A 24,345-nucleotide genomic window follows, 5' to 3' on the forward strand; every position below is an offset into this window, starting at 1 on the left:
GTATCTCCAACTACTTAAGTGCAGTGTGTGATCGCAGTGCTGCCTTAAGATGCGAGTTGAATTCATTATGTGACCGCGTTCTTATCCCAAAACACTTGAAAGATTTTTCCCCGAAGAAATAAATGTCATAATCCATTTCAGTCAACTGATCTGCAAAGCTCACCCGCAATTGCGCACACGCTTTTATCCTGCAGGTGTCACTATGACACCTCGTCCATGAGACGAGGGAGGGATGATGAAGACCAGGAGGCGGAGGAAGCCCCCCCACGGTGGGGGCGGCCCCTCCCCGCATCCAAGTCAGCATCTCAGGCGTTCTCCATCCTCCCTCCCTCCCTCCTGCATGATGATGATGAGGAGGAGACGCAGCACCAGCGGGCTGAGGAGCCAGCCGCCGCCGCACAAGCAGCACCCACTCACCCACGCCGCGGCACCATGACGCCGGAATACCGTGCGGAGCCTCGCCCGGAAGAGGACGAGTGAAGCGGCAGGATGGCGGGGGGCCGCCGAGGACTTGTGGCCCCTCAGAATACTTTTTTGGAGAATATTGTCCGACGCTCCAACGGTAAGCCCTGCAGCTTTCTTTCTCTCTCTCTCTCTCTCTCTCTCCGTGTGTGTTTGCCTGTGTGTGAATATGCGTGTGCGCGTGTGTGTGTTTTCTGACTGTTATTGATCCATTGAGTCTGAATTAATCCACTGCCAATGACTAATTATGGACTCTTTTTTTTATGATGGTTGTTTTGATGAGTAAAGTTACAGTTTAAATGATGCTGCAAATTGGGAACAACCCCCCCACCCAAAAAACAACCACCACACCCTGTCAGTATGGATCATTTCAAAATCACTTATTCTAGAAAAAAGACAGACAGACAGACAGACAGATAGATCAATAGATACTTTATTCAACTAAATTGTCAAAATCCGTCTATTTATTTTTTTCAAATTTACTACAAACCCATTTGAAGAAATTTACATTTAAACAAGTTTAGATGTTTTTTTTTTTGTTCATCCCAGGTACAAGTTAATACAGTATTAAATCTAATGATGCTACCGTAATACAGATTTTGTACAATTTAAGCAAAGAGGGAATTTATGGTAACATGTTGATGAATTCTTCCAATATAATGAAGTATACTTGGCACAATAGCTCAATTTCATTTATTGATTTTCTAAAGGGGAATTAATATAACGTAATAGTGCGTTTGATTTTTGTTAACATGCGTCATAACCAAAATATCAATTGTAGGCTTCTAACTTGAGATGTTAGAAAAGCCTCCCACAAGACTGATTTGGACAGAGAAAAATTGATGGACCAGAAATGATACTCCCCCCCCCCCCCCAAAAGACGAAGAATATCATCCCTTGCAAAATTTAATTAGAGCAACTTTTATGTGAGAAGTTCTTGGAATTCTCTCAGGGAGCAAGATGGTTCCTTTACTCACTTCCATTAAAGCAATGCATTTTTAATTTCCTGCATAATTACACAAGAGTAACACACAAGTCTCTCGCGTGTCTTATACGAGCGGTATTGCATATGTGCTTGCACACTGTTAAACCATATGTGCAGAAGAAAATGCTAATGGTCGTCTGTGGTACTTGTTAAAACGAGGTCAAGCTGTGGAGCGCCCGTGTATTCAAAGGTTTTAACCTGTTAAAAAGGTGGAAAAAAAAAAAAATTCAGGCCCAATTACCGGGATGTATTTAAATATTGAAAAGGTCGAACAGGTTAGGATCGTCGCCCCGTGACGATTTTGCGATCAGGTCGCGAGAGGAAAAAAAACTCAGTCTTAACATGTCCCATACCACTGGTGAATTGGTTTTGAAAATATGTGAATGACGTTCAATAATATGACCTTTGGTAACTGATGGAAAGGGTGTGAACGTAATCATTATTCGTTCCGATTCTAGGTTTGTGTGCACCCCACCTAAATGTGGAGGTGTGAAATAGGGGGATTGTCAAAATTGACAAAAAGAAGGTGAAAATCCACCCCTTTCAAACAAAAGCCAACACGACCTTGGGCGGTCCGAGGATTAGCCGGTGCTAAATCTGGAGCTAACGGGAGCCAAGAGTGCTAATCTGAAAAGAGCGCTAGCTGCTTGAATGGATGGATGTTACAAAGTCTCTCACTCATTTGATTTTTGCTGTTGTTGTCTTCTAGCATTTCATATTCATGAGTAACATTTTTTTTTTCTTCAATTTTGAACTATGAGTGAACTTGAAGTCCCTTGTTACGCTTAAATAGGGCCTTCAACATAGCTTGAAACACGTCCGTCGATTTATTAACAAAATAAAACAAACAAAAATATATTGCAAACAATATCTATTAATGACGGCAGCCAAATTTGCTAACCAGCTTGGTGTAGTTCCTACCACATTATTTATTATATTTAACTTATCAACATTTCATTTAACAATGTTGAGTTTTTTCAGTCTAAATGTTGGTCTAATTTCTAATATCTTATTTACCATGCGAACCGTATAGCGGCCTTTTGTCTAAATATCAACGATCAGATTCAGCATGCTAAACAGAAAGCTACGGCTCATCACAATCTTATTAATTAATTTGAATAATTATATGTAAGTTATCTAAGATGTTTATTATTTATGGGCACTCACATTTGTTAGCATCAGGTGTTAACCGCTGCATCTAAACCTTGTTTTGGGTTGAATTTAGTTTGTGCGTGTCCCATAAGTAGTTACTTAGTAAAAAAGTATCAGAATTTGAACACTGTTGTCAATCCACCATTTTCAGTTTTTCGTTGTTTGTTGTCCCATCAAATCCTTTTTGGTTTTGTTATTGGTCACACATTCAACCAGATGCTTGTCATATGAATCTGTTAACTCTTGTTTTTCTTTTCACAAATTTCAGTTTGGACACTGTCACATAGACAGACAGGTACTATTATTATCTAAACTAGCTTCCTCTTGTTTTCTTGACACTATCTACCTTACCCCCCCCTTCTCATCCCAGTGTATCATTTAAATGTTCTATACCAAATGTTGTTAATTTACAAAGCACTCACTAACTATTGAGACGTAGTCATAATTTCAAATATATGTTTTAAGACAAGAGTAAGAGATTTGGATTTTCTAAGAGTAACATCCATCTGATCATTGTAAAATAACACATTGGCATGGAACATCTTGTGCATTTTATTGTGTTGTCATGTATTTAGTTGGACTTGATCAAAAAAACGTGTGCTTTTGTGTGTGTGTGTGTGAGTGGGTTTATTGCTTTATATGTATTATGTGGTATGAAATTTAAAATTTCCTTCCCCTGTCCATGTGTAATTTTTGTGCATACAAGAATTTTTTCTTTTTTCTTTTTTGGTGCATCACTTGTCTATTATTTTGACACGTTATTAGCACAATCATAATTAGTACAATTTAATAAAGAAGTTTAGTTCGGAATGTGTTTATCATGTCAAGTGAACTGGTTGGTAAAAAAAAGTCTCGTCTTAAAAAAAGATACAGATTTAAAGCTTTTTTTTTTTTTTTTTTTTTACAGCTCCTTTCAAAAAAACCAAGAATTATCAATAAATAAGCCATATTAGAGCCAGAAGTAAGCAGCAACACGAGATAATTTACAGGATTCTCCAAATTATTTTTTGTTAATCTTCGAAGATCATACAATGCCGGTAAACAGACTGTTAAACAAGTGGCAGAGCGGCACTGATTGTCTCAGGCTATTAGCATATCGACTATGAGTAAGTGTAGCTCCGAGGTGCAGCTCACCTTTTTAATATGCAAAATAGGACGCATTTAAACCTATAGCCCTTTTTTTTATGACCTTTAAAAACTAATGACGGCAATTATTGATATTTGCTGACAAATGACAATTATCCTCGGTGAGTCTTCTCCATTTAGCACAGGTCTATGTTGAAATGAACTCAACTGAGGTATTTGTGTGTAGTCTAATTTGTCGGTCTTATCTCCTCGCGTGTAATGAAGCGTCATGGCGGCTAATGAACATTGATCAAGTATGTTGGGAACTCTTAAAGCAAAGGCTGCAAATCTGTCTTTGTAATATTGATAACTACAGACAAGCTTTAAAAAATAAAAAAACACAGCTAGGATTAGCAATTAGGAAGATGAATGAATGACTTAGTCACTTTCCCTAATAGTTTCCGCCAATATTTGCTTTTGATTCTGTTCAAAGACAATTATTTCCAACCTCCTTGAATTTTCTCAAAGTGTTGAGGAGATACTGACGTTAACCCCTTAAGCGTTTGCCTCCTTGTGCTTTTTGTGTTTTCGTCCCTCTGGGCTACCAGACACCAACTTTGTACTGGGCAACGCGCAAATTGTGGACTGGCCCATTGTCTACAGCAACGACGGATTCTGCAAACTCTCGGGCTACCACAGGGCGGAGGTCATGCAGAAGAGCAGCACCTGCAGGTAGGCCGCGGCGTCGGTCACCCGCAGTCACTTGAGCGAGTATTGACCATTTGTCTTTTGGCGTCTATTCCGGTGGTACTCATTTTATCCCAGCACGATGGAGCTGATGTAACTCCAATAAGAGAGCGGATTTCTGCTGTTGTTGATTAAAAAGATGGAGGCCGTACGTCATCATTTCTGCTCTCCCTCAATTTAATGATTCAGAAAGAGAAGTGTTTTTTTCTCTCGACATGGATACGAGTACTTGTAGACGATTTGTTCTCACTCGGAAGACAATTGATTATACAAATTGCACATCTGTGTCTCACTCGTAATGTTTTGCTACGTTGGATAGATAACATTGGTTCATTAATAGTAATGTTAGCACCAAATTGTCAACTACTGCGCGGTTTCGCTTCTCGTCTAAGTTATCCTGCTGGTTTGCAGCATGGTGGAAAAATCGAGTCGTTCGACTCCTGCTCCCGATTGTCTTACTAGTGAAGACAAAGAGCGAACCTTAAGCTGGATATTAAGGATATTGAATAAGCGGCTTTTCCATACGTGCAGCGGAAGAAAGGAAACGCTCAATTGAAAGATTGTCATTTGAAAAAATATCAGTGCGGCAATGAGGCGGACCGTGTATTGGGGCGAGAGAGCCCCGCCTCCTACCCACGAGGTTCTGACGACATTGAGGATCGTTTTACTTGTTTGGGGGGGCGGGACAGGGGTACGTCGTTCGATTGATCCAATGGAAATATGGCAAATGACAACATCTCTTAAGCCTTGGCGTAGACGAGCCGCGTGTTGACTGTAGCGTTTAACGAGTGTGCCAGTAAGCGGTAAATTAATAGGATCACATCACCATGGCTTTCCGCTGCCAGATTTGCAAATGGTGTGAGATTTTCTTGTGTTTTGTCACAGCCAGCATTGCTGATTTGGACCCTCGGGGGCTCCGGCATAAGCTTCAGAACACTTGCCAGGACCAACACTGAACACACTCAATAGTGTGTGAGTGTGTGTGTGCTCGGATTCGTTTTAGGTTTATTTTTAGTTCTTTTTTTTTTTTGTTCGGAGGAAACAGACCTAAAATCACCCCACTGTATTTTACAGATTTTTTTTTACACAATAAGTTGCACAATCAGTGGGTGGATTTTTAAAGTCACTGGTATACTCTAAAAAATGCTGCGCTCTAAAAATGCAAGGTTAAAAAGAAACCGTTTTTGGTTCAAATTGAATCCGAAATTCAAATGTCGACTGTATAGCTACAACAAAAAGAAAGGAATTGACTTTGCCATTCCAATACTTTTGGAGGGGACTGTGTGTGCACTTTTCAACACATTCCAAGCTTTTGATGCCGGAACACTGGCGGAGCAAAAGGGGGCCCACAGGGGGCAATGACCTCCCCCCTGAAATATGCTTGGATGCTCCAGGTGCCAGGCCACATAATTGACTTTTGGGTATTTTTGTAATTTCTTCTGAGAATTATTTTCCCCACCTCATAGGAAACATCAAACGAACATTTTTTGAAGAATATTTAGAGTTTGTAATTTATTTTTATTTTTTAAATGGATCCCCCAAGATATCTTTGCCCCCCCCCTCAAGCGAAAAAGTTCTAGCCCCACCAGTTTGACGATGAAGCTAAAGTATAAAACATTCAAAGTGTGTGCAGCTACTTTTTGATGTTTTGACAAGATGACTCTGACATGAAATGCATACTCATTTCCAACATCTGAGCCTACTTTGCTGTGGATCAAAGATTTGTGTCCGGGGTCTCTCAGGACAAACCCGGCGGGAATTCCCGACACGCGACAAGTCAGTGGCTTGTGGAATTTTTAATTGACTTTTTTTTTTGTTGAAGAAAGCGGTTTTAGAAAGAGAGAGGACATTTAAAAAAAAACATCTGCCGCTTGTCTGAGAAGTCGGCCCGCGGCGTGAAAATGTAGTCTCATTAATTAAAATTAGCTTTAGTTTTCATTTCATAACAAATCCGCCGCACGGTATATTTAGATCAGGGCTGACGGCGCAAAAGCGCATGCACGGTGACCCGTCCTCCAGATAATATATTCATTACAACAGGTAATAATCTTTGCTTTTTTACTCAGATGAAGACCATAAATGCTCATCTGCTCCTGCTCAATTTTTCATGCAGCAATCAGGCTGGGTACCTGCGGGTATACGTTGATGAATGGCTTGTCATTTTAGGCTTTTTGGGAGAGCAATTTAAGGAGGAAAAACAAAGTCCTACAGAAAGCATGTATCCAGATAGATGGTTTCGTTTTCTGGTTTAGAATTTTTTTTTTTTATCATCTGATGAATAATGGTTTGCAGAAAATGAAAAAACATAGCTTGTTTTGTTAGTATATCCCTTTTGTATCCAAAAACCAAAAATCTGCCTTTTTAGATTTTTAGGTTTAAAATAAGCTTGAAATTTGATTTGTCTCATAATCTGAAAAATTGAGAATGGTATTTTTTTTTGTGGGGTTATGCTAAGATTTAATTTGTTTTGTTATTTTGAGACAGCCAAATATTATTTTTTTTAATTTGATTTTCCAGGTATTTTTTTTAGATCAAAAAATAATGATTAGCATACAAAAAAAAAGAAGAAATAAAGCTGCAAATAAATGATAATACATCACATTTTTTAGACTGCCTTAATATAAAAAGTATATAAAATATTCAACAAGGGAATATTTCAAACAAAAATAACCAAGTAACATATTAAAATATTTACACATTCACTAACGTCTCTCGATTAAATATTCAAATTCTCATCTTGTTATTTTTGTAGCTTCATGTACGGCGAGCTCACCGACAAAGACACGACGGAAAAAGTGCGTCTGACTTTTGAAAACTACGAGATGAACTCATTTGAAATCCTCATGTACAAAAAGAACAGTAAGTACCCTGCGTTCTCCTCATCATGCAAATGTATTCCGGAATGTACACGGCCGACTTCAAAGTGGACTCTGAACACTTTCCTCACTGGTCGACGATGCTGTACAGACATTGTTTCCTTACCTTGTAAGACAATTCTTGTGCTTCTAGGGACGCCCGTATGGTTCTTTGTGAAGATCGCGCCCATTCGAAATGAGCAGGAGAAGGTGGTCCTGTTCCTGTGCACCTTCAGTGACATCACCGCCTTTAAGCAACCCATCGAGGACGACTCGTCCAAAGGTAGAGAGTGGAGGCAACCTGAGAAGTTTGATTAAAGTAGAAGTTGTAGTTCGAAGCATACGAGGTGGCCGATATTTCGCTATGATGGCAGTAAACTCATCTCAACTGAAACAACCGCATAATTTCAACAATTCTGCTACAATTAGCTTAATACTAACACGCTAATGGGGTCATAATCACAAATTTGAACACAAACTCATATGTAGACAACCTTCACAGGTATATCTTCTTTATCCTCTGTGACGAATGACCAATATAATAGCTTACAGAGGAGACATGTGTATATTATACTGCCCCTATGTGGCCAAAGTGCAAAGCAAAACATTATGGCAAAGAAAGTCAATTTCCTTAATCTTTTCATGTCGTCACTACAATACTATAGCATTTTTTATTTTACGACTGCACGAGGTGAAAATGTGAAATGGAGATTATCGTCTATCCGCTTTGAGAAAAATAACAACACAGGTTCTTACAAATCACAAAAAAATACCATGATGGATTTTTTCTTGCTGCTATCCGCTACTGAACGAGCTCATATTATTTTCTGCATCAAAGTGTGTTTACCAGTGTACGGGAGATACTGACGCACTTTCAAATGATGAAATAAAGTGTAAAAAAGATGAATCCTGCAGGGAGATGAGTATGAGAATAGCAAGTTGATACAGATAGAATGCAATATGACTTCTGGCGTTCATTTGGTGTGCTGCAGGCTGGGGGAAGTTTGCGCGACTGACTCGAGCTCTGACCAGCAGCCGAGGCGTCCTGCAGCAACTCCAGCCTACCGTCCACAAAGGAGAGAATGTACACAAGCACTCGCGCCTGGCTGAGGTATCTACCCACCTTTATATCGATTGATCTATCTGTCTATACGTGACTACCTCCTCCGAGGAAGGAGTCGGATTTGTACTTTTTTTTTTGGTTGTAAATGTCCCGGACGGCATCAAACTTGTATTTGTGGACAGGTACTCCAGCTGGGTTCCGACATCCTGCCCCAGTACAAGCAGGAGACCCCCAAGACGCCCCCGCACATCATCCTACACTACTGCCTCTTTAAGACCACTTGGGACTGGGTCATCCTCATCCTTACTTTCTACACGGCCATTATGGTGCCCTACAATGTGTCCTTCAAGACCAAGCAGAACAACGTGACGTGGCTGGTGGTGGACAGCATCGTGGATGTTATCTTTCTGGTGGATATCGTGCTCAACTTCCACACTACCTTCGTGGGGCCGGCCGGCGAGGTCATCTCGGACCCTAAACTCATTCGCATGAACTATCTGAAGACCTGGTTTGTTATAGACCTGCTCTCCTGTCTGCCCTACGACGTCATCAACGCTTTTGAGAACGTTGACGAGGTGAGCGTGTGCTCATGTTATATTTAGGTTTATGTTGGTGTTTGGTTCATCAAGCTATGGTTGATCCAAACTGATACTGGAAATTTTTTTTTTAGCAGCGCATTCATTCCGCATCAATGCATTGAATGCATTTAATAAGCAGTCATCATATTATTTCTCCACCTTTTTCTTCTTTTTGTTTTGTTGGTTTGTGAATGTCCACAAAGCTTTTCTTCTGGAGCTTTCGCATTTGGATTTTCAGATAATTGGCACATTATAATTGGGGAGAAGAAGCTTTTCCATTATTCAACAGACACACACACACACAGTGAGTGCTGTGTCATCCGTGGCCTCCAACCATTAAAACCTCAGGGCGGCTGACGGAAACAATGCATTGTGGGTAATGGCAACTGCTAACTTCAGCTCTTTTGACAATTACATGATGTCTGCAATTGATTTTCTGGTGCAACTTTAATGCGACATGAACATAGACTTATACCATGATTTAAGATTCTTCCGATCTTGGTCAAAGAAGAAAATAAATTATTCAGTCAAAGTGACAGAATTGGACCCGATTGGACGAAGCCTGTTGGAGCAGAAAGGGGTCGTCCGCATTTGTGGTGATTCTTTGCAATGGCGGCAGAATTGTTGATACAGCTCGATGTCATTTTTCTAGTTGACACATCACACATATACAGTACACACACACACTATGATTGAATAGCGCTATAGGGTTCTGAACTTTTCATTATAGCAATGCATCAACGGTGTGTGTTTCCATGTTGTGTGTGCTTGTGTGTTTTGTGCCTGTGAGAGTGTGTGTTGTAAAATGCAGTGCTAGCATTTAGCATTGCTATATGTGCGCCGACCCTCAGGGGTAGCTACGCGAGGTGTTATCAGACACCCTAAAGGGAGCTCGGTGTGTGTCTGTGTGTGTGAATGCATGTGCGGCATTTTGAGTCGTCTGTCTCGTGTTTCTGAGCTTCAGCATCACGGATGCTGACGTGTTTAAGCATCAGGAGAACATGAGCGGTCACTTGGGGGTCGTCCATACGTAACTGGACACAATGCAGTTGCTATGCAGGATCAAATGGAAGCAAACCGTTCAAATATTATGAAATCCACTAATATAATAAAAACATTAGAAATCTATTTCACATGTTGTTGGAAATTATTGGAAATAAAGGAAAATAATTCACACATATAACATCAAGAATAAAAATAAGAATAAAAGTATTTATTTTTTAAATAGATGGGAAAAAATCTACAAAATTGTAAAAAATAAACCAAATATGTTAAGCAAAAAACTGGCAGACTAAAAAAAAAACACCTAAATATTTGTAAAAGAATTTTTTTTAAATCAAAACTAATAAATATTACAGCAAACAGAAATGACAAACATATTACACAAAGAACCAAATTCAACTCAATTTAATTAATGAGACAAAAGGAATTAATAAAGACTGGACATACCGGTAAATTAAATAAACAATTTGAGTTGTCTTGACAATCCTTCCAAATGAAAATTAAAATTGCACCAACTATACAAAGCATACAGAATTCACAAATTCAAAATCTATTTTGATTAAGCTACTCTAACATGCAGTGTAATAATTCATCCATTTTAATCGGCACAACAATCTTTGGTGACATGCCAAATGTTGTTGAACACCCTGACCGGTCAGTCACAAATGCAAAATCAGAAATATTCCATTGATGACCATCCAGTTTCCGAGGCAGTCCCGGGGTCAGCTTCTCCACAATCTCTGAGGGGTCGTTCTGCGCCATGCTGCCAATTTCCTCCTAAATTGCTCCTGAGTTGGACGGTGATCCGCCGTCCGGTCGTGAGCCTTAATGAGCCGCATGAATAACTGTGATGGCCTCCAAACAGGCAATTTGGTTATTCTTGGCCTTGTCATTGTGTTACTTTTGTACTATTTTTTTTTCTGTCATGTTTTTATTCATCACTTGTTATGTATTCATTTTTTTTGTCTTCTTTTTCACTCCCCCACTTCCCTTTTTTTGTTATTTGCATGCCCCCCCCCCCATGCCCCCACTTTGCTCTTGGCCTGTTTGCATGCACGGGACGTGACGTGGGAAGAATTGGAACCGGCGAGCTGTCACTCAAGTAGGCTTCTCTTTGATGAGAATATGATAATGAACAAGTTGGTCTTTTACTTGTTTTACACACACACACGTACACACACCGTAGACCTTGCAATGTCAGTTGTCAGATTGTGCAACAGTTCTGAATTCCAATTACTGGACTACGCTGCTACGTTTTCCTGTGAAAACTTACAAAGATAGGAAGCTCCGATATATACATAAAACTTCATACTTGTGAGCTGCATTTGATTTGATGTGAAAAGTCACATGGTTAAATCATGTACGCTATACCCGAAGACAGTGCTTTATTCCAAGGACGAAATTAAAAATGCGTGAAGAAGTAAACAGATGTCTGTTCTGGCAGCCCAGAGCTCGCAAAGGTCCCTTGCTGACGACGTTGATGCGCCAAAAACAAATAAGATGTTTTTTTTTCATTCTCAAACGACTGCGTGGTGTCCCAGAGCAGCAGGACACAGAAACTTTAAAGGAGACATTGCATCAGCTTCACGCTGCGACGCATTCATGACCAACACAGCATTTAAACAAATATTCGAACATTTCGAGCAAACATTTGGGAATACGTCTTATTTGTTATCAAAGCCACTTATCTCTGTTATTAGCAAGTCACATTACGTTAAGTATGATCACGGATCACGTGGTGCGGTTGACAGGACTCACTGTGCTCGCAAGAGGATAAAGTAGACTAGCATTCGTGCTCACATTTACACCCAAGGACAATTTAAAGTCTTCAATGAAGCTAACGTACATTTTTAGAGGTAACCAGATGAGTGAGAAATGCAAATTCCAAACAGATTCAAACCCGGGCAGACGTGCTAGCCACTATTTCATCAACTCAGATTATTTTCCATTATTTCCTTTGGGAGGGAAATGTTTTCCAAATCAGTTCAATTTTTCGCTCCTCTGAGTGATTTTCTTTTTGAGAGGGCGATGTGTCCGTCAGAAGCCAAATAGATCGGATCAGGTGACGGGCGAGCGCAGAAGTCGTAGCGCCAAGCATTAGCCCAATCGATACGCCTCCCTCTCTCTCATACAGACACACACTCGGATAGTCAAGTGTGGGCAATGAGTCTCTGATGCTGTGCGAGGATTGTGCGTGTCCATTTGAATCACTGCTGGTGGCTGTTTGGACAAAACGCTGAGTCGACATTGTGGTCCAAGCTGTAAATTTTCCGCATGGATTTTTAATTGAATCACTTTCATAATACACACAGACTGTGTGTGTGTGTGTGTGTGTGTGTGTGTGTGTGTGTGTGTGTGTGTGGTTATCTAACCATTTGCATACTCATTCATGTTTGCAGTTATCTATTAACGCAATGTGACGTCTATTACCCTGTAAGTGTCAGAGCCTGTCGTTTAAAAGGAATGTGATATAGCAATTTATGTGGCAGGATGAAGAGGCTTGGAATACAATGTGGAACCTCCAAGGGAAAAAAAAAACACTTTAATATTCGACTAGGGCTTGGTTATGTATATATTACATCGAATTTGTGTCAGTTTTATTCTCCTTGCCTATAATAAAAGTTACATTGACATTCATCAAAAACAAGTATTGATTTTGTTTTTTTTCTTTTATATTCATAAAGTGCTATTTTTCTTATATTATAGAAACATTGGAAACATTATTTGGGGGAGCTGGCTGGAACAGATTAAGAGCATTCCCATTCATATAAATAGGAAACAACGATTTGACCGCTGTAGATTGGTTAGCTTAGCATGATTCTCGAGTCAAAACGCATTTGTGTGTTGAGTGCACAACTTTTCAAGATTAACATTTTCTTTTTCTTCCTATCTGTCTCCCCCCGCAGGGTATTAGCAGCTTGTTCAGCTCCCTGAAAGTGGTGCGGCTCTTGCGTCTGGGCCGAGTGGCCCGCAAACTGGACCACTACATTGAGTACGGCGCCGCCGTGCTGGTTCTGCTGGTGTGCGTGTTCGGCCTGGCCGCTCACTGGTTGGCCTGCATTTGGTACGTACATCCAGTACGTTTAATCATCCCCTCAGGCAATTTTCATAGCAAGACCACCCATCCATTTTCTATACCACTTGTCCTCTCTGTGGTTTTATTTTGAAAATGTTTTTAATTTTTTTTACGATATTTCATCAGCCAACTATTAAATGAATCAATTTTAAGACAAATTAAATTGCAACAAATAAAAAAGGACATTTGATCATTTTAATGCTCAGTGGGCCGGATTAAAGAAGTTGGCAATGCTCTTTCGTTGACATGCAATAATTCCTTTGGTCCGAGTGTACCTAATAAAATGTCACAACGCATGAATCGCATGATCCTAAAATAGCTGCTGCGCGGATTCCCACAGTGCGGTGTCGGTGGTTGCTATGGTCGCACCGGAAGCTCGTGGAAAAAAAAAAAAAAAAAAAAAGGTTAACTGCCTTTACCTTGGATGACAGCGACGTTGTCACTTGAAATCTCTCTTTAGTTTTGCCTGTTTTCTTTTACGGCAGATCCTGGGGGGGTTGTCAGTGTACAAAACTAAAAATGAAATCAGACTTGATAGAACTGCTGCATCATCACTTTTTAGCCATCTAGCTTTCTCAACTTAAAGATGATTTAACTTCCAAAACATGACCTGTAAGTGTGCATGCACGTGACCAAGATTTAACTTCCACTATCATCCAGGCTAAACTTAGCTCATTTGTTAGTCAATTAATCAAAATCAATTAATTAAGAATGGTCAATAGGTCAATGAATTAACTCAACTTTTGCAATCGATGGCAGGTACAGCATCGGCGACTACGAAGTGATCGACGAGGAGACCAACATCGCGCGCAGGGACAGCTGGTTGTACATTCTGGCCGAGACGGTGGGCAGGCCATACCGCTTCAACGCCAGCGGTACGGGCAAGTGGGAGGGCGGCCCCAACAAGGACTCGGTCTACATCACTTCGCTCTACTTTACCATGACCAGCCTGACCAGCATCGGCTTCGGCAACATTGCGCCCACCACGGATGGAGAGAAGATCTTTGCCGTGGCCATGATGATGATTGGATGTGAGTCTAACGTTTAGCTCGGCGCTTCTATGTCGGTCCTATTTAGGAATTCCTGAGATTTGTTCGAGCCAGGTTTTGGGTTTGAAGAGAAATTTTCAAACGAGGGTGTCAAGTCTGCAAATTGTACTTAAGTACCAGAACACAGTATTTGCACTCGGTGACTTACTTCAAATGCAAACAAGCAGCGCTACTTTGAATACAGCCTGGTGTCTGTCGACATGTGACAGTTGGCCTTTAGCGTCTGTGTTATTCTTGCCTTCATCGGGCTCATTAGCTCCAGTCGGCCCCGCTGCTGAATTATTAAGATGTGCCGAGCGTGATGCATGGCTCGCTTCTCACGCCGCCTCTCATAAAAACGTGTCGTAAAAAATAATATCAGCAAGAAGGCAGAGTGCAGACTGGAGAGAGGCGTTTTTAGATAATATGGACGCTTTGACGCTGAGCACAGCTACACCGAAGGGGGGATAAATCCAGACAAATGCCTTTGATAGGATGCGAAGAAATACTAAAATGATTATAGCTCTCAGTGGAGTGCATACATCCACCAAGGACGAACAATCTTAATTTGGATGGAACACCTCTCTCGTATGCCGGAAAGCTGTCATTAAGATGACTGATTAACGTGCTGAAATGTCTGGAATCCTAAGAAAAATGATCAAAGTATGGAGCAACATTCTTTAGTTGAGACTCCATGACTAAATTGTTGAAAAGTTAATATCATCCCTAATTTGTTTTTCTAAATTGTCCCAAAGGGCGCATCACCCATTAAAATAAATTTCAAATATTGAACACAGTTGAAGTGAATAAATTAGGCATATTATTTTTATTATTTTTATTTTTTTTAACGTGAAAATGATTGATCAATCATGAAATTCATGAAGCAGAGAATTTGAGGGATAATAAGAACAATTTAAATTACAAAAAAATGTGTTAAAATTTACTTAGTATGAGCGGTATGCGAATGAAGCACTGCCTGACAACAGTTCAATTGTATTTAACTTTCAGGTTCAAAGCATTTGCATTTAAGCTGGAAAAAACAACAATGTTTTGGTTTTCATCTTTTACATACTAACACATTTTCTTTAGCATTTATGCACAATACAATATCATTTGAATCGTCATTTAGCTGCGTTTTTAATTTTCCTCAGTGTTAATTGGGCCTAATGTTACCTAAAACATGGTTTTAATGTACTAACACTCAGGCCTACGATCTGGTTTTGCATTCTGTTAGAATTTTTCATGGTGGTAAATGATATCCAAAGTTTGGTTTCGTGCTTTGCTTTCATATTGGAAACTTTCCATCTCTTTTTGCGACCTCCAACATCTTGCCGCTTTCCTTGAGACGATGGCTTATGTTAAAAAGTCTTAACTGCCAGGAGTGTGTCGAATTTTTTTTCCCAGCATGCCGCATAATGTCGTGATGCCATTTACGCGTGACCGCGTTAGCCCATCAAGCCATCGCACCTCCGTCGACAAGAGGCCGATTGTCCCCCGCCCCCCCCCCCGAAATAGTTTCAAGAGAAATCATGCCATTAAAGCATCATTGGGTCCCCAGCCCCGTGAGTATGTGCATGTAGTCGCAATTAGACTTGACGTCCGTTTGTGCTTGGCTATGAAATATGGATGCCCTGATACTGTTCTATTTTTAACGTCAGCGCTGGATACCGGTGCTGCCAGCAGAAGATCACAGCGCGAGAAGGGAATGGGGGGGGGGGGGAGACGAGTGAGGTAGAAGGGGAGTGCAATGTATATGTCTTGTTGCCATGGCAACTCTTGGCTTGGGGCTGACAACTAACTGTCTTTTAAGTACCTTCAAATGACTTCATAGATCCGCATTGTTAGCATCTTCTTCCAAGTCCATCCTTGTAAACATCTTGTTATCTTTGTTTCGTCGGAATGCCGGTGGGTTTATATGACCTGGTAGATGTTCAACCATGGCAGCAAGTACAAAAGGCGTTTGGGTTATGACCTAGTTGGCTTTGCGAGTTTAAAATCGGGGCGTAATAAAGTTTGGATGCTCGGATTAGTGACATGTTTCCCGTTTTGCATTGCACAAAGTCAAAATTCTCCTAATTTCGGCATTTCAATATTAAACATATTTTCCGATTTCTGTAGCCCTCCTTGAAATCAGACTGATCTTTGTCTATTGATACCAATATAATCAGCTAGATGCAGTCATAAAAGAGTCAAATGAATAATCACATCACTCGTCCAATACAAGAAACAATTCGCAACAGCTGTATCTGAACAATTTGTAAAACAAAAAATACAAACAGATGAAAAGACAGATAAAGGTTTGAAACTTTAAAGCAATTCATTTTGACCCGCGAGAGGCTTATACAAGACTCCTTTTTGCTTCCCTTTGTCTTTCCAAAGTACGAGATGCGATGTCGGATAACACGAATGAGCGTCTAAGGTCATCCTCGGGGGGGTTTTGGAGTAATTTTTAATTAGCCATATTGTGTTGATCGCACTTTTGATTGCGCGGCGCCAACGCCAACAAACACAACACAGGTTACTGTCATCAGCATCAGAGGATAATTGAAATGTGCGGCTGCCGTGCCTCCTCGCCGACCCTCGTCGGAGAAGGGCTAATTAGGCCTTCACGCGCACACGCATGTATACACACGGCGGTCGCTTTGATCCCCGCACACACGCATGAAAAGATCCCAGCCAGCTGTTGGAGATGCTTCAACAACCCAGATGCCCTACACGTCTCCAGTTCGTTTCTCACCGATTCACCCGAAGGCAAAAAAAAAAAATAATTGCGGTGTTTAACCCCCTGTTAGGTTAAATTTATGATTCCCTAAAAAAATAATGAGTTCCCTACAAAAAAAAAGACTTTCTTCAACTTTCCCGCAGCTCTCTTGTACGCTACCATCTTCGGTAACGTGACCACCATCTTCCAGCAAATGTACGCAAACACCAACCGCTACCACGAGATGCTCAACAGCGTGCGGGATTTCCTCAAGCTCTATCAGGTGCCCAAGGGACTGAGCGAACGGGTCATGGACTACATCGCGTCTACCTGGTCCATGTCACGGGGCATCGACACCGAAAAGGTACGTGCCGACGCGAACATTAAAATCTGGACTTGGGTATTTTCTGTCTTCCGTCTAAGAAATACGCATTGGGTGGTTTAATGCCACCCAAACAAAACGTACGGCGTATTTATATTCATCTGAATATAAATATTCAGGATGCCACGACGTGAGACTCTAAAAATGGCGCCTAATCCATCTGTGACATTCATCTTCAAAGAGATTAGTTTGAAAGGCAGAGCGCCCATTGGAACGATACACCCAGCAGGTGTTTACAGTCCCGCCGAGCAATTTAGTATTGTTGTTGTTATCGGACGGTGAGATAATCTGCTTTTGTGTGCTTTGATAATGTCACACAATGGATTATATCATTTTGAGAAATCAATATTGTAGCCTAGTTGTTATAATCCACTTGATTTATTTTCTGCCTTTCAGGTGCTGCAGATTTGTCCAAAAGACATGCGAGCAGACATTTGCGTCCATCTCAACCGGAAGGTGTTCAAAGAGCACCCGGCCTTCAGACTGGCAAGCGATGGATGTCTGCGGGCGCTGGCCATGGAATTCCAGACCATCCACTGCGCGCCTGGCGACCTCATCTACCACGCGGGCGAGAGTGTGGACAGTCTCTGCTTTGTAGTGTCAGGATCACTGGAAGTCATCCAGGATGACGAGGTCGTGGCCATACTGGGTGAGCTTGGCTTTTTCAACTGGACATAATAGTGGGAATTGAAAACTCACTTTGGATGAACACAGACTCTTTTACGAGAACCCGAGGTCAAAACAGATAAACCACAAATGTCCCCATTGTGGGACCAATAACCTTTATCTTAAAGCGACTCAATCGATGATTTACAAGAACAGCAGAAACCCTTTAGTCGCATTTCCAGAACTTCTTTCCTTATTCTGCCCAACCAGCATCTTTTTTTAAAAAGGTTCCAGACTACTTTGAAAGGCTAGCAGCTTGTTGTTTTCTGAGTCATAAACTTGCACTTTAGTCGGGTAGAGTCAGCACACATGGTTTGTAGGCAGCCTGAAGACACTTTGTTCTTTAGTTCTCGATCCTTGAGGTGTCGTTTGCATCGCCACCGACTGTCCGAATCAAACCACATACCTGAATCTAATAAGAGACAAGGGAACTGTTTTGAATTGTGTCAAGAAAAAAAATCCCAGTAATATGTTAGCAGCTTACAACTTGATCAATTATTTCACCACACGATTGATTGAGCCGTTACGCTAGGTGGATGGCGTACAATCCGTCCTGCCGTCGCATGTTTCCAATAAGCTTTCTTGAAAAAGTCAATGCGGACCCCACGGGCCCAGCCTCCAGCGATAAACAAGTTACTCCCGTGGATCAAAATCTCATTAGCCTAATGGTGCTGCAGAACGCACACAGAACAGAGGATAACGAAGCCCCGTAAGGATGTGGGCAAGATCTCATCCCTAGGGTAGGAGAAAAAAAAAAAAGATACCGAGCAGATCCAACCTGCCAACCTTATGGTGTGGGAGAAAAGACCTCTTGTTTGGTTGCTTAGTCAAGCGGAATGCAAGCAATCTCTGTTGGGATTTGTATTGACATGGATATTTATTGGAAATGCAGTGTGACGGAATGAGCTTTGAGAGGAGACAGTCGGAGAAAAGCAAGAATGGTAGACAAGAATAGCACGATAAAAGCTACCGTATATGACAATAGCGGTAAATTTTTAGGTTAGTGAGGAACGAGGAAACAGACAGCAGTTCAGAATTGATAGTGGGAATCTGTTCTCGATTGCCTTATCTGGATAAACAAAGGTTTAAAAAAAAAAAAACCCTAGAAAGGACGTCAGGTGACGGAATTGGAAATAGGACGAGACAAGATACAGGAAGCAAAGGACAAGACAGGACGAAGCAGAGCACGACAGTGGAAGTGATCCAGGCGTGTGTTGGAATTGGCGAGACGGAGCCAAACACTCCTTTAAAGAATGCTAGTGCAAATAAGAGGACAGCCCAGGAGCATCATCCTACGAGCGGTGTAAAGCAATTAGACGGTCGCTCTCGTAGCGAGAGACTAAATCCCATAAGCGTGTGTCTAGGGAGACAAAATATCCAGCTTGAACGTCTTTCTTCGTTTGCCACGCAGGCAAGGGGGATGTCTTCGGGGACGTCTTCTGGAAAGAGGTGACGCTGGCTCAAGCTTGCGCCAACGTGCGCGCTCTGACATACTGCGACCTCCATGTCATCAAGCGCGACGCCCTGCAGAAAGTGCTCGAGTTCTACACGGCCTTCTCTAATCATTTCTCCCGCAATCTACTGCTCACTTACAACCTGCGCAAGAGGGTGAGTGACGTTATCCCGCTCGCACCGAAACATGACCCTCCTGGACCCAACACCGAGGGATCACGCGGCGTCCACGCCACCGAACGAGTTACGCCGCGTGCAGACGGACAGACAGCCACCGTAAATTGGCTCCCTATGTTAAAGCCTCCTCCCCATCCTTCAAGTCTGAATTGAACAAGCACAGTTGTGACCAATCATTACCTCATTCATATTAAGGTCACCCTGCCCAAGAGAGAGCGAGGCTGAGATTGAATTGCCGGCCTATGAAGAGGCAATCTCATCTGAGGCACTGAAATAACGCTTGGCCAACACCGGGAGGGGGCGGGGGGGCGTATGGGTTTTGTTGTGCCGCCGGGCCCTGCTGGGAAATCCTGAGGTGGATTGAATAACTGCTCACCGAGGTTGTATCGGCCACCGATGACATCCTGAGCCCGATACGCTTGTTGGTCGAGTGAGACTTGACAAGAAAAATGGTTGTGGTTCACTGCTTTCGGCCGATTGGGCTTCATGTTCAGCATGTTGTCACACACGCAGAAACCTTCAGCTTTGTCAAAACGCTGGAACTTTGCCCGCGCTGATCTTGTGCCAAATGACCTCAAGGAAAATGCGGTTCTCTATGTCTTAAAGGGGACGTAGTGTGGAAAAACAAGTTTTTTTAATAGCCTGGATAGAAATAGTTGGGTCTCTGGAGCACCCCTCTACCCATCACGGTTATCATATCGTCGGAATATAATATCGACTCATGTCTAGTCTCTTTTTTATTAGCATGAGAATAGACCGTACCCGCAAAACACAAAGTAATTTCTCCCATTGTTGCAGTCTGAATATATTTTATACATCACACCTGATGCCAAAATGAATGCAGATGTTAACATTTCGCTTTTGATGCTATAATTACCCCTAAATCAAAGCTGGCTAAATTCTTCTTTAGATGGTCTTCCGAAAAATCAGCGACGTGAAACGAGAGGAAGAGGAGCGGCAGAGGCGGAAAAACGAGGCCCCACTGAACTTGCCGCCCGACCACCCGGTGCGCAAACTCTTCCAGCGCTTCCGGCAGCAGCGGGAGGCTCGCACGGCCACAGACAAGCCCAGCGAAGACAACGACATCGAGAAGGGGCCGGTCTACGTGGACGTCCCCAAGACCGCCATCATCACCACGACCAGCATTGTGACGGTAACAGAAAGCCCGGCGACGCCTTCGTCGTCCGCTCACGAGTCATCACACGCGCCTCCCGACTGCGGCCCTTCGGACAAGGTGAAGCTACAGGTGCCGCCTCCCGCCTCCTTGGTGGGCGGTCGGGCCGCCGAGCCGGGCAAAATCAAAGGCTGGGGGCGCTTTAAGGAGTCCATGGCGAAACCGGACAACTGGAAAACGGTGTCCAAATCTGAATCCATGGAGACATTACCGGAGCGGACCAAGGGCCACGAATCGCAGCTGTCCCTAAAGAAGACGGACTCGTGCGACAGCGGCATCACCAAAAGCGACCTGCGCCTCGACAAAGTCAGCGACTTCCGCCTGACGCCGCAGGACCGCAGTCCAGTGCAGCCGCCCGAAACCAGACGTTCCTTCTACCCTATCCCCGAGCAGACCCTCCAGGCCTCACTTCAAGAACTCAAGCTGGAGCTCAAGGACGACCTGAAGAACCTTAACGTACGAATGTCGGGCCTAGAGGCTCAGCTCGCCGAAGCTCTGCAGCTCCTGAAAGCCAGGACGCCCACCACAGGCTCCCCTCAAGGTCTTTTTGACATTTCCAGACCCGCCTCGCCAGAAGCTGACAAGGAGGACATCTTTTCTTGAGCACTAGAAGGACATTTGATTCTAAATTCAGCTGCAATCCGGTAATGGCCACATTACTACGGGGATAGCTGAGGCTGCACTGGCATAGGGGGGTTGCCTTTTAGATTAGGCATCCGGGCGTAGTCTTGTAAAGACACGCAGACCTCCAGCGCAGGAATGCGAATGCCACGGCCGAGATGCTAAGGCGGAAACCTGGCACGGGTAAACCTGAATGGCTTTTTATCTGTAGATACCGAGCACGACGCTCGAAACGTTTGAGAGCTTCGAAGTAAAACGGCATGACCCAACGTTGTACGCTTGTACGATTCCTTGCATGTCACATCAAGTATAAACCTTTTCACCATGAGGTCACATCTACTACCGGGTGGCAAAAGCTCACCTTTTCTCAGTAAGTAAACATGACAAAGGAAGAGTGATTGTAAAAACAGGGTAAATATGCTCGAATGATAACTTTAGCCTTCTTTCTACCGGTGTGCTTTGAATATGTGGTGTCGATTGAAAAGATGATCTTTTGTGAGGTTAATGGATTGGAAGGGCAACAGAACGCTGGACGTAATTTACATTTTGACTGGCTGATTAACTGACTAGCAGGCTAGCCACTAAGTTTTGCCAAATTACTCAAAGTAAGATAACATTTTATGCATATCTTTAAGAAAATGTCTTCCACTAACTCGACGATCGAGGTCGTTCCCAGTTAAGAATCCGTTCGAGATTTGCTACTTGCAATCTTCTGTAGCAACCTTTATGACATCAACCGGATTTATCCTCCTTAACCACAGATTACGCTAGATTAATATCTATTATTTTTAAAGGAAATCAATTTAGGTCATGTCAGTGGTTACCAATCATTTTTCTGCCACCCGGAAGTACCTTGGGACCTTTTGTTTACAAACGTGAAGCGGTACTCTACGTACCTCGATGGGTTTGATTAAGCGAGGTTGTTTGCGTGATTAGAGGACTGTTGAGACTTTCGCCCTTCGCGCTTGATGTACACATTTTATTACGGCGGTGAGCAGCAGTTATTGTGATTAACAGTTTCAGAGGGAAAGATGCTTAATGACAAATGGAACGCGGTTCTGATCGTGTGGTGGGTGTTAAGATCCCACCGGAACACTACGAGAACACAATTTCACATAGCATGAACGCCATGCATAACTAGACAGATTTATATATTATTATATATTATTTCCGCTATGAGGCAGGATACAAATGTTCTAAGTCGGAGGGTCTTATAGAGTGTGAGGTGGGGGAGATGCATTTTTGGGGAGAAACATAATATATTTCTATTTTGTGCCACTGGTTTGCATGCAGGCTTTATTTAAAAAAAAAAAAAAACTTCCTGTGGGATAAGTTGAATTATTCCTGAGGTGAATACCAAATATGTTTGAAATGCAGTTGACCTCTTTTTGGTGGGTTCTATTGTAATGTTGTACAGGAAGAAATCAGGTGAACAATCATTTCCAATTTAAGGATGACAACAGCAACAAAAACAACAACAATAAACAACAAACCAAGAAATGAACTTGAGTATGCGGCAAAAGATGTTTTTTTTTTTAATTCTCCCAAATATACACAACCACTGTATATGAAAATGAAAATTATTTTTTATGAGGATTTTATCATTAAAAATAAAAATGTCCCTGTAATGAATGATATTTTCTTCAGACAGAGACTGTCCACCTAAATAAAAATCATGTCTACAAATAAACTAGCGTATGTGATCTCTTTCAAGTCCTGATTTATATTTTATATTTATTTTGAAGTTTAATGAAAAGGTGAAATAGACAGGAACTAATGTGAAGAAACACTTTTTGAAGATTCAGGAGCATTTCTACTCACAAATGTAAATGCTAAAGTCAAACAGTAATTCTACATATAGTTATGTTTGTAGAATCAACATTAACCAATCATTTATTTTAACACTGTTTGTATTCCTAAAAGCCCATTTATTTATTTATTTTTCATATTCTTGATTTGTTGTGGTATCTCGGTCCACTCTGCACTCACTTTGTCCTTTTTCCGTGTCAAAGAGGAAGCGCAGTTCTTGAATTATTCATTATATTCATATGGATAATTTATGTTTTTGACATGACTTGTCTTTTATCAGGAAAGGATGCAGCAAAGAGGAAAAAACACACTTTACTTCCTCTTTGGTCCATCAAAAATTTAGCTGACTAAAAATAGAGAGGCTGGCCTGTTGTCAGAGGCGGCAACTCATTTGTGGCCGGATGAGGAAAATAACCTCAATAAATTGATAAATAAATAATTTCATTTATAATGTGGGAGCACGCAAAAAAGGAACGCCCTTCGCACCCTGCGAATATTCATTTTTATAAAAGCTTCGACGAGGCTTGTAAAAGTAATCCAAGACATACTGAATTTAATCTTGCCCATTTGAAATGAATTGATTGCTTCTGGGTGTAAACTGGGGATTAACACGTGGCTAATTTCATTACGTACAACCTCTGAATTTCACACATTGACACAAGGAGACAACTTGCCAACTGGATTGCGGGTGACCTTTTTATTTATTCACTTTGTATTTGCAATTTTTAGCGGAGGTGGCATTGTCAGCAGATGATTCAATCATTCATGAACAACTAATTGATTCATAATAATGTCCTGTTTTTGAATACAGTGATGGAAATTCAAACATCAATTAATCAACAAAGTAATTCATATTTGAATCGATTATTAAATTATTCTTAGTTGCAGCCCAACAGAAGGAGTACAAATATTTAACATTTTAAGTTAAGTGCAATTAAACACAATATTTGAAGTTTTGCTGTTGTGAAAATTTGGCTCTGAATAAAATTACAGTGTTAGGCCCCCTTAAAAAAATACAAGTAGAGATTTTTTACAGTGTGATGAGCAATCACGCAAAATGAATGACAGGGTACACGATGTCTGCAGTCTGTGTGAGCGCAGCCTGACCCTCAGCGCGACGCCAAAATGTAACTCAGCAGGTTTTCATTTTCCCCGACGATCTCCTTACCAAAGATAAAGCTCACACTTTGCTGCTCCTTTTAAGAGGATTGGACACTGATCCCCGGCTCAGTGTCGCAGACGCAATCATCCCCGACGGCGCACATCAACTAATGGAAACTTAAAAGTACCGCTCGTCCGTTTGGATTACAACCGAGCTTTTTCAACCGGGCATTTAACTTTCATTTTGTT

At 41.8% G+C, this 24,345-nt stretch overlaps 2 protein-coding genes across 3 annotated transcripts in view; one reads left to right on the forward strand and one right to left on the reverse strand.

Moving 5' to 3' along the window:
* Positions 1-489: 489 nt before the first annotated feature.
* On the forward strand, positions 490-21,168 carry kcnh1a (potassium voltage-gated channel, subfamily H (eag-related), member 1a). 2 transcript variants are annotated; one of them, XM_085922861.1, is made up of 14 exons: positions 490-562; positions 2,868-2,894; positions 4,273-4,396; positions 7,164-7,270; positions 7,421-7,549; positions 8,259-8,377; positions 8,512-8,904; positions 10,985-11,011; positions 12,816-12,973; positions 13,745-14,016; positions 16,879-17,078; positions 17,493-17,745; positions 19,174-19,370; positions 20,302-21,168. In XM_085922861.1, the coding sequence occupies exons 1-14, from the start codon at positions 490-492 to the stop codon at positions 21,166-21,168; spliced, it is 2,946 nt and encodes a 981-aa protein (XP_085778987.1). The 2 variants fall into 2 exon arrangements, with proteins under 2 accessions (XP_085778987.1, XP_085778988.1); XM_085922862.1 differs by lacking the exon at positions 10,985-11,011.
* Positions 6,998-24,345, reverse strand: part of hhat (hedgehog acyltransferase) — a 30,300-nt gene continuing 12,952 nt past the window's right edge. The window contains exon 13 of the transcript XR_015067469.1: positions 6,998-7,567. The gene's annotated coding sequence lies outside the window, so the exon portion shown is untranslated. The remainder of the gene's footprint in view (positions 7,568-24,345) is intronic.

Source organism: Syngnathus leptorhynchus, chromosome 10, assembly GCF_054491065.1.
Source record: "Syngnathus leptorhynchus isolate UIUO chromosome 10, UIUO_Slep, whole genome shotgun sequence".
NCBI classification, from domain to species: domain Eukaryota; kingdom Metazoa; phylum Chordata; class Actinopteri; order Syngnathiformes; family Syngnathidae; genus Syngnathus; species Syngnathus leptorhynchus.

What these genes read in the sequence shown, in the direction of transcription:
- kcnh1a (XM_085922861.1), top strand. Translation starts at nt 490, where the DNA reads ATGGCGGGGGGCCGCCGAGGACTTGTGGCCCCTCAGAATACTTTTTTG. An exon ending in ACCGGCGAGCTGTCACTCAA is followed by an intron (nt 11,012 to 12,815) that starts GTAGGCTTCTCT and finishes CTCCCCCCGCAG; the next exon opens with GGTATTAGCAGCTTGTTCAG. An exon ending in CACTGGTTGGCCTGCATTTG is followed by an intron (nt 12,974 to 13,744) that starts GTACGTACATCC and finishes AATCGATGGCAG; the next exon opens with GTACAGCATCGGCGACTACG.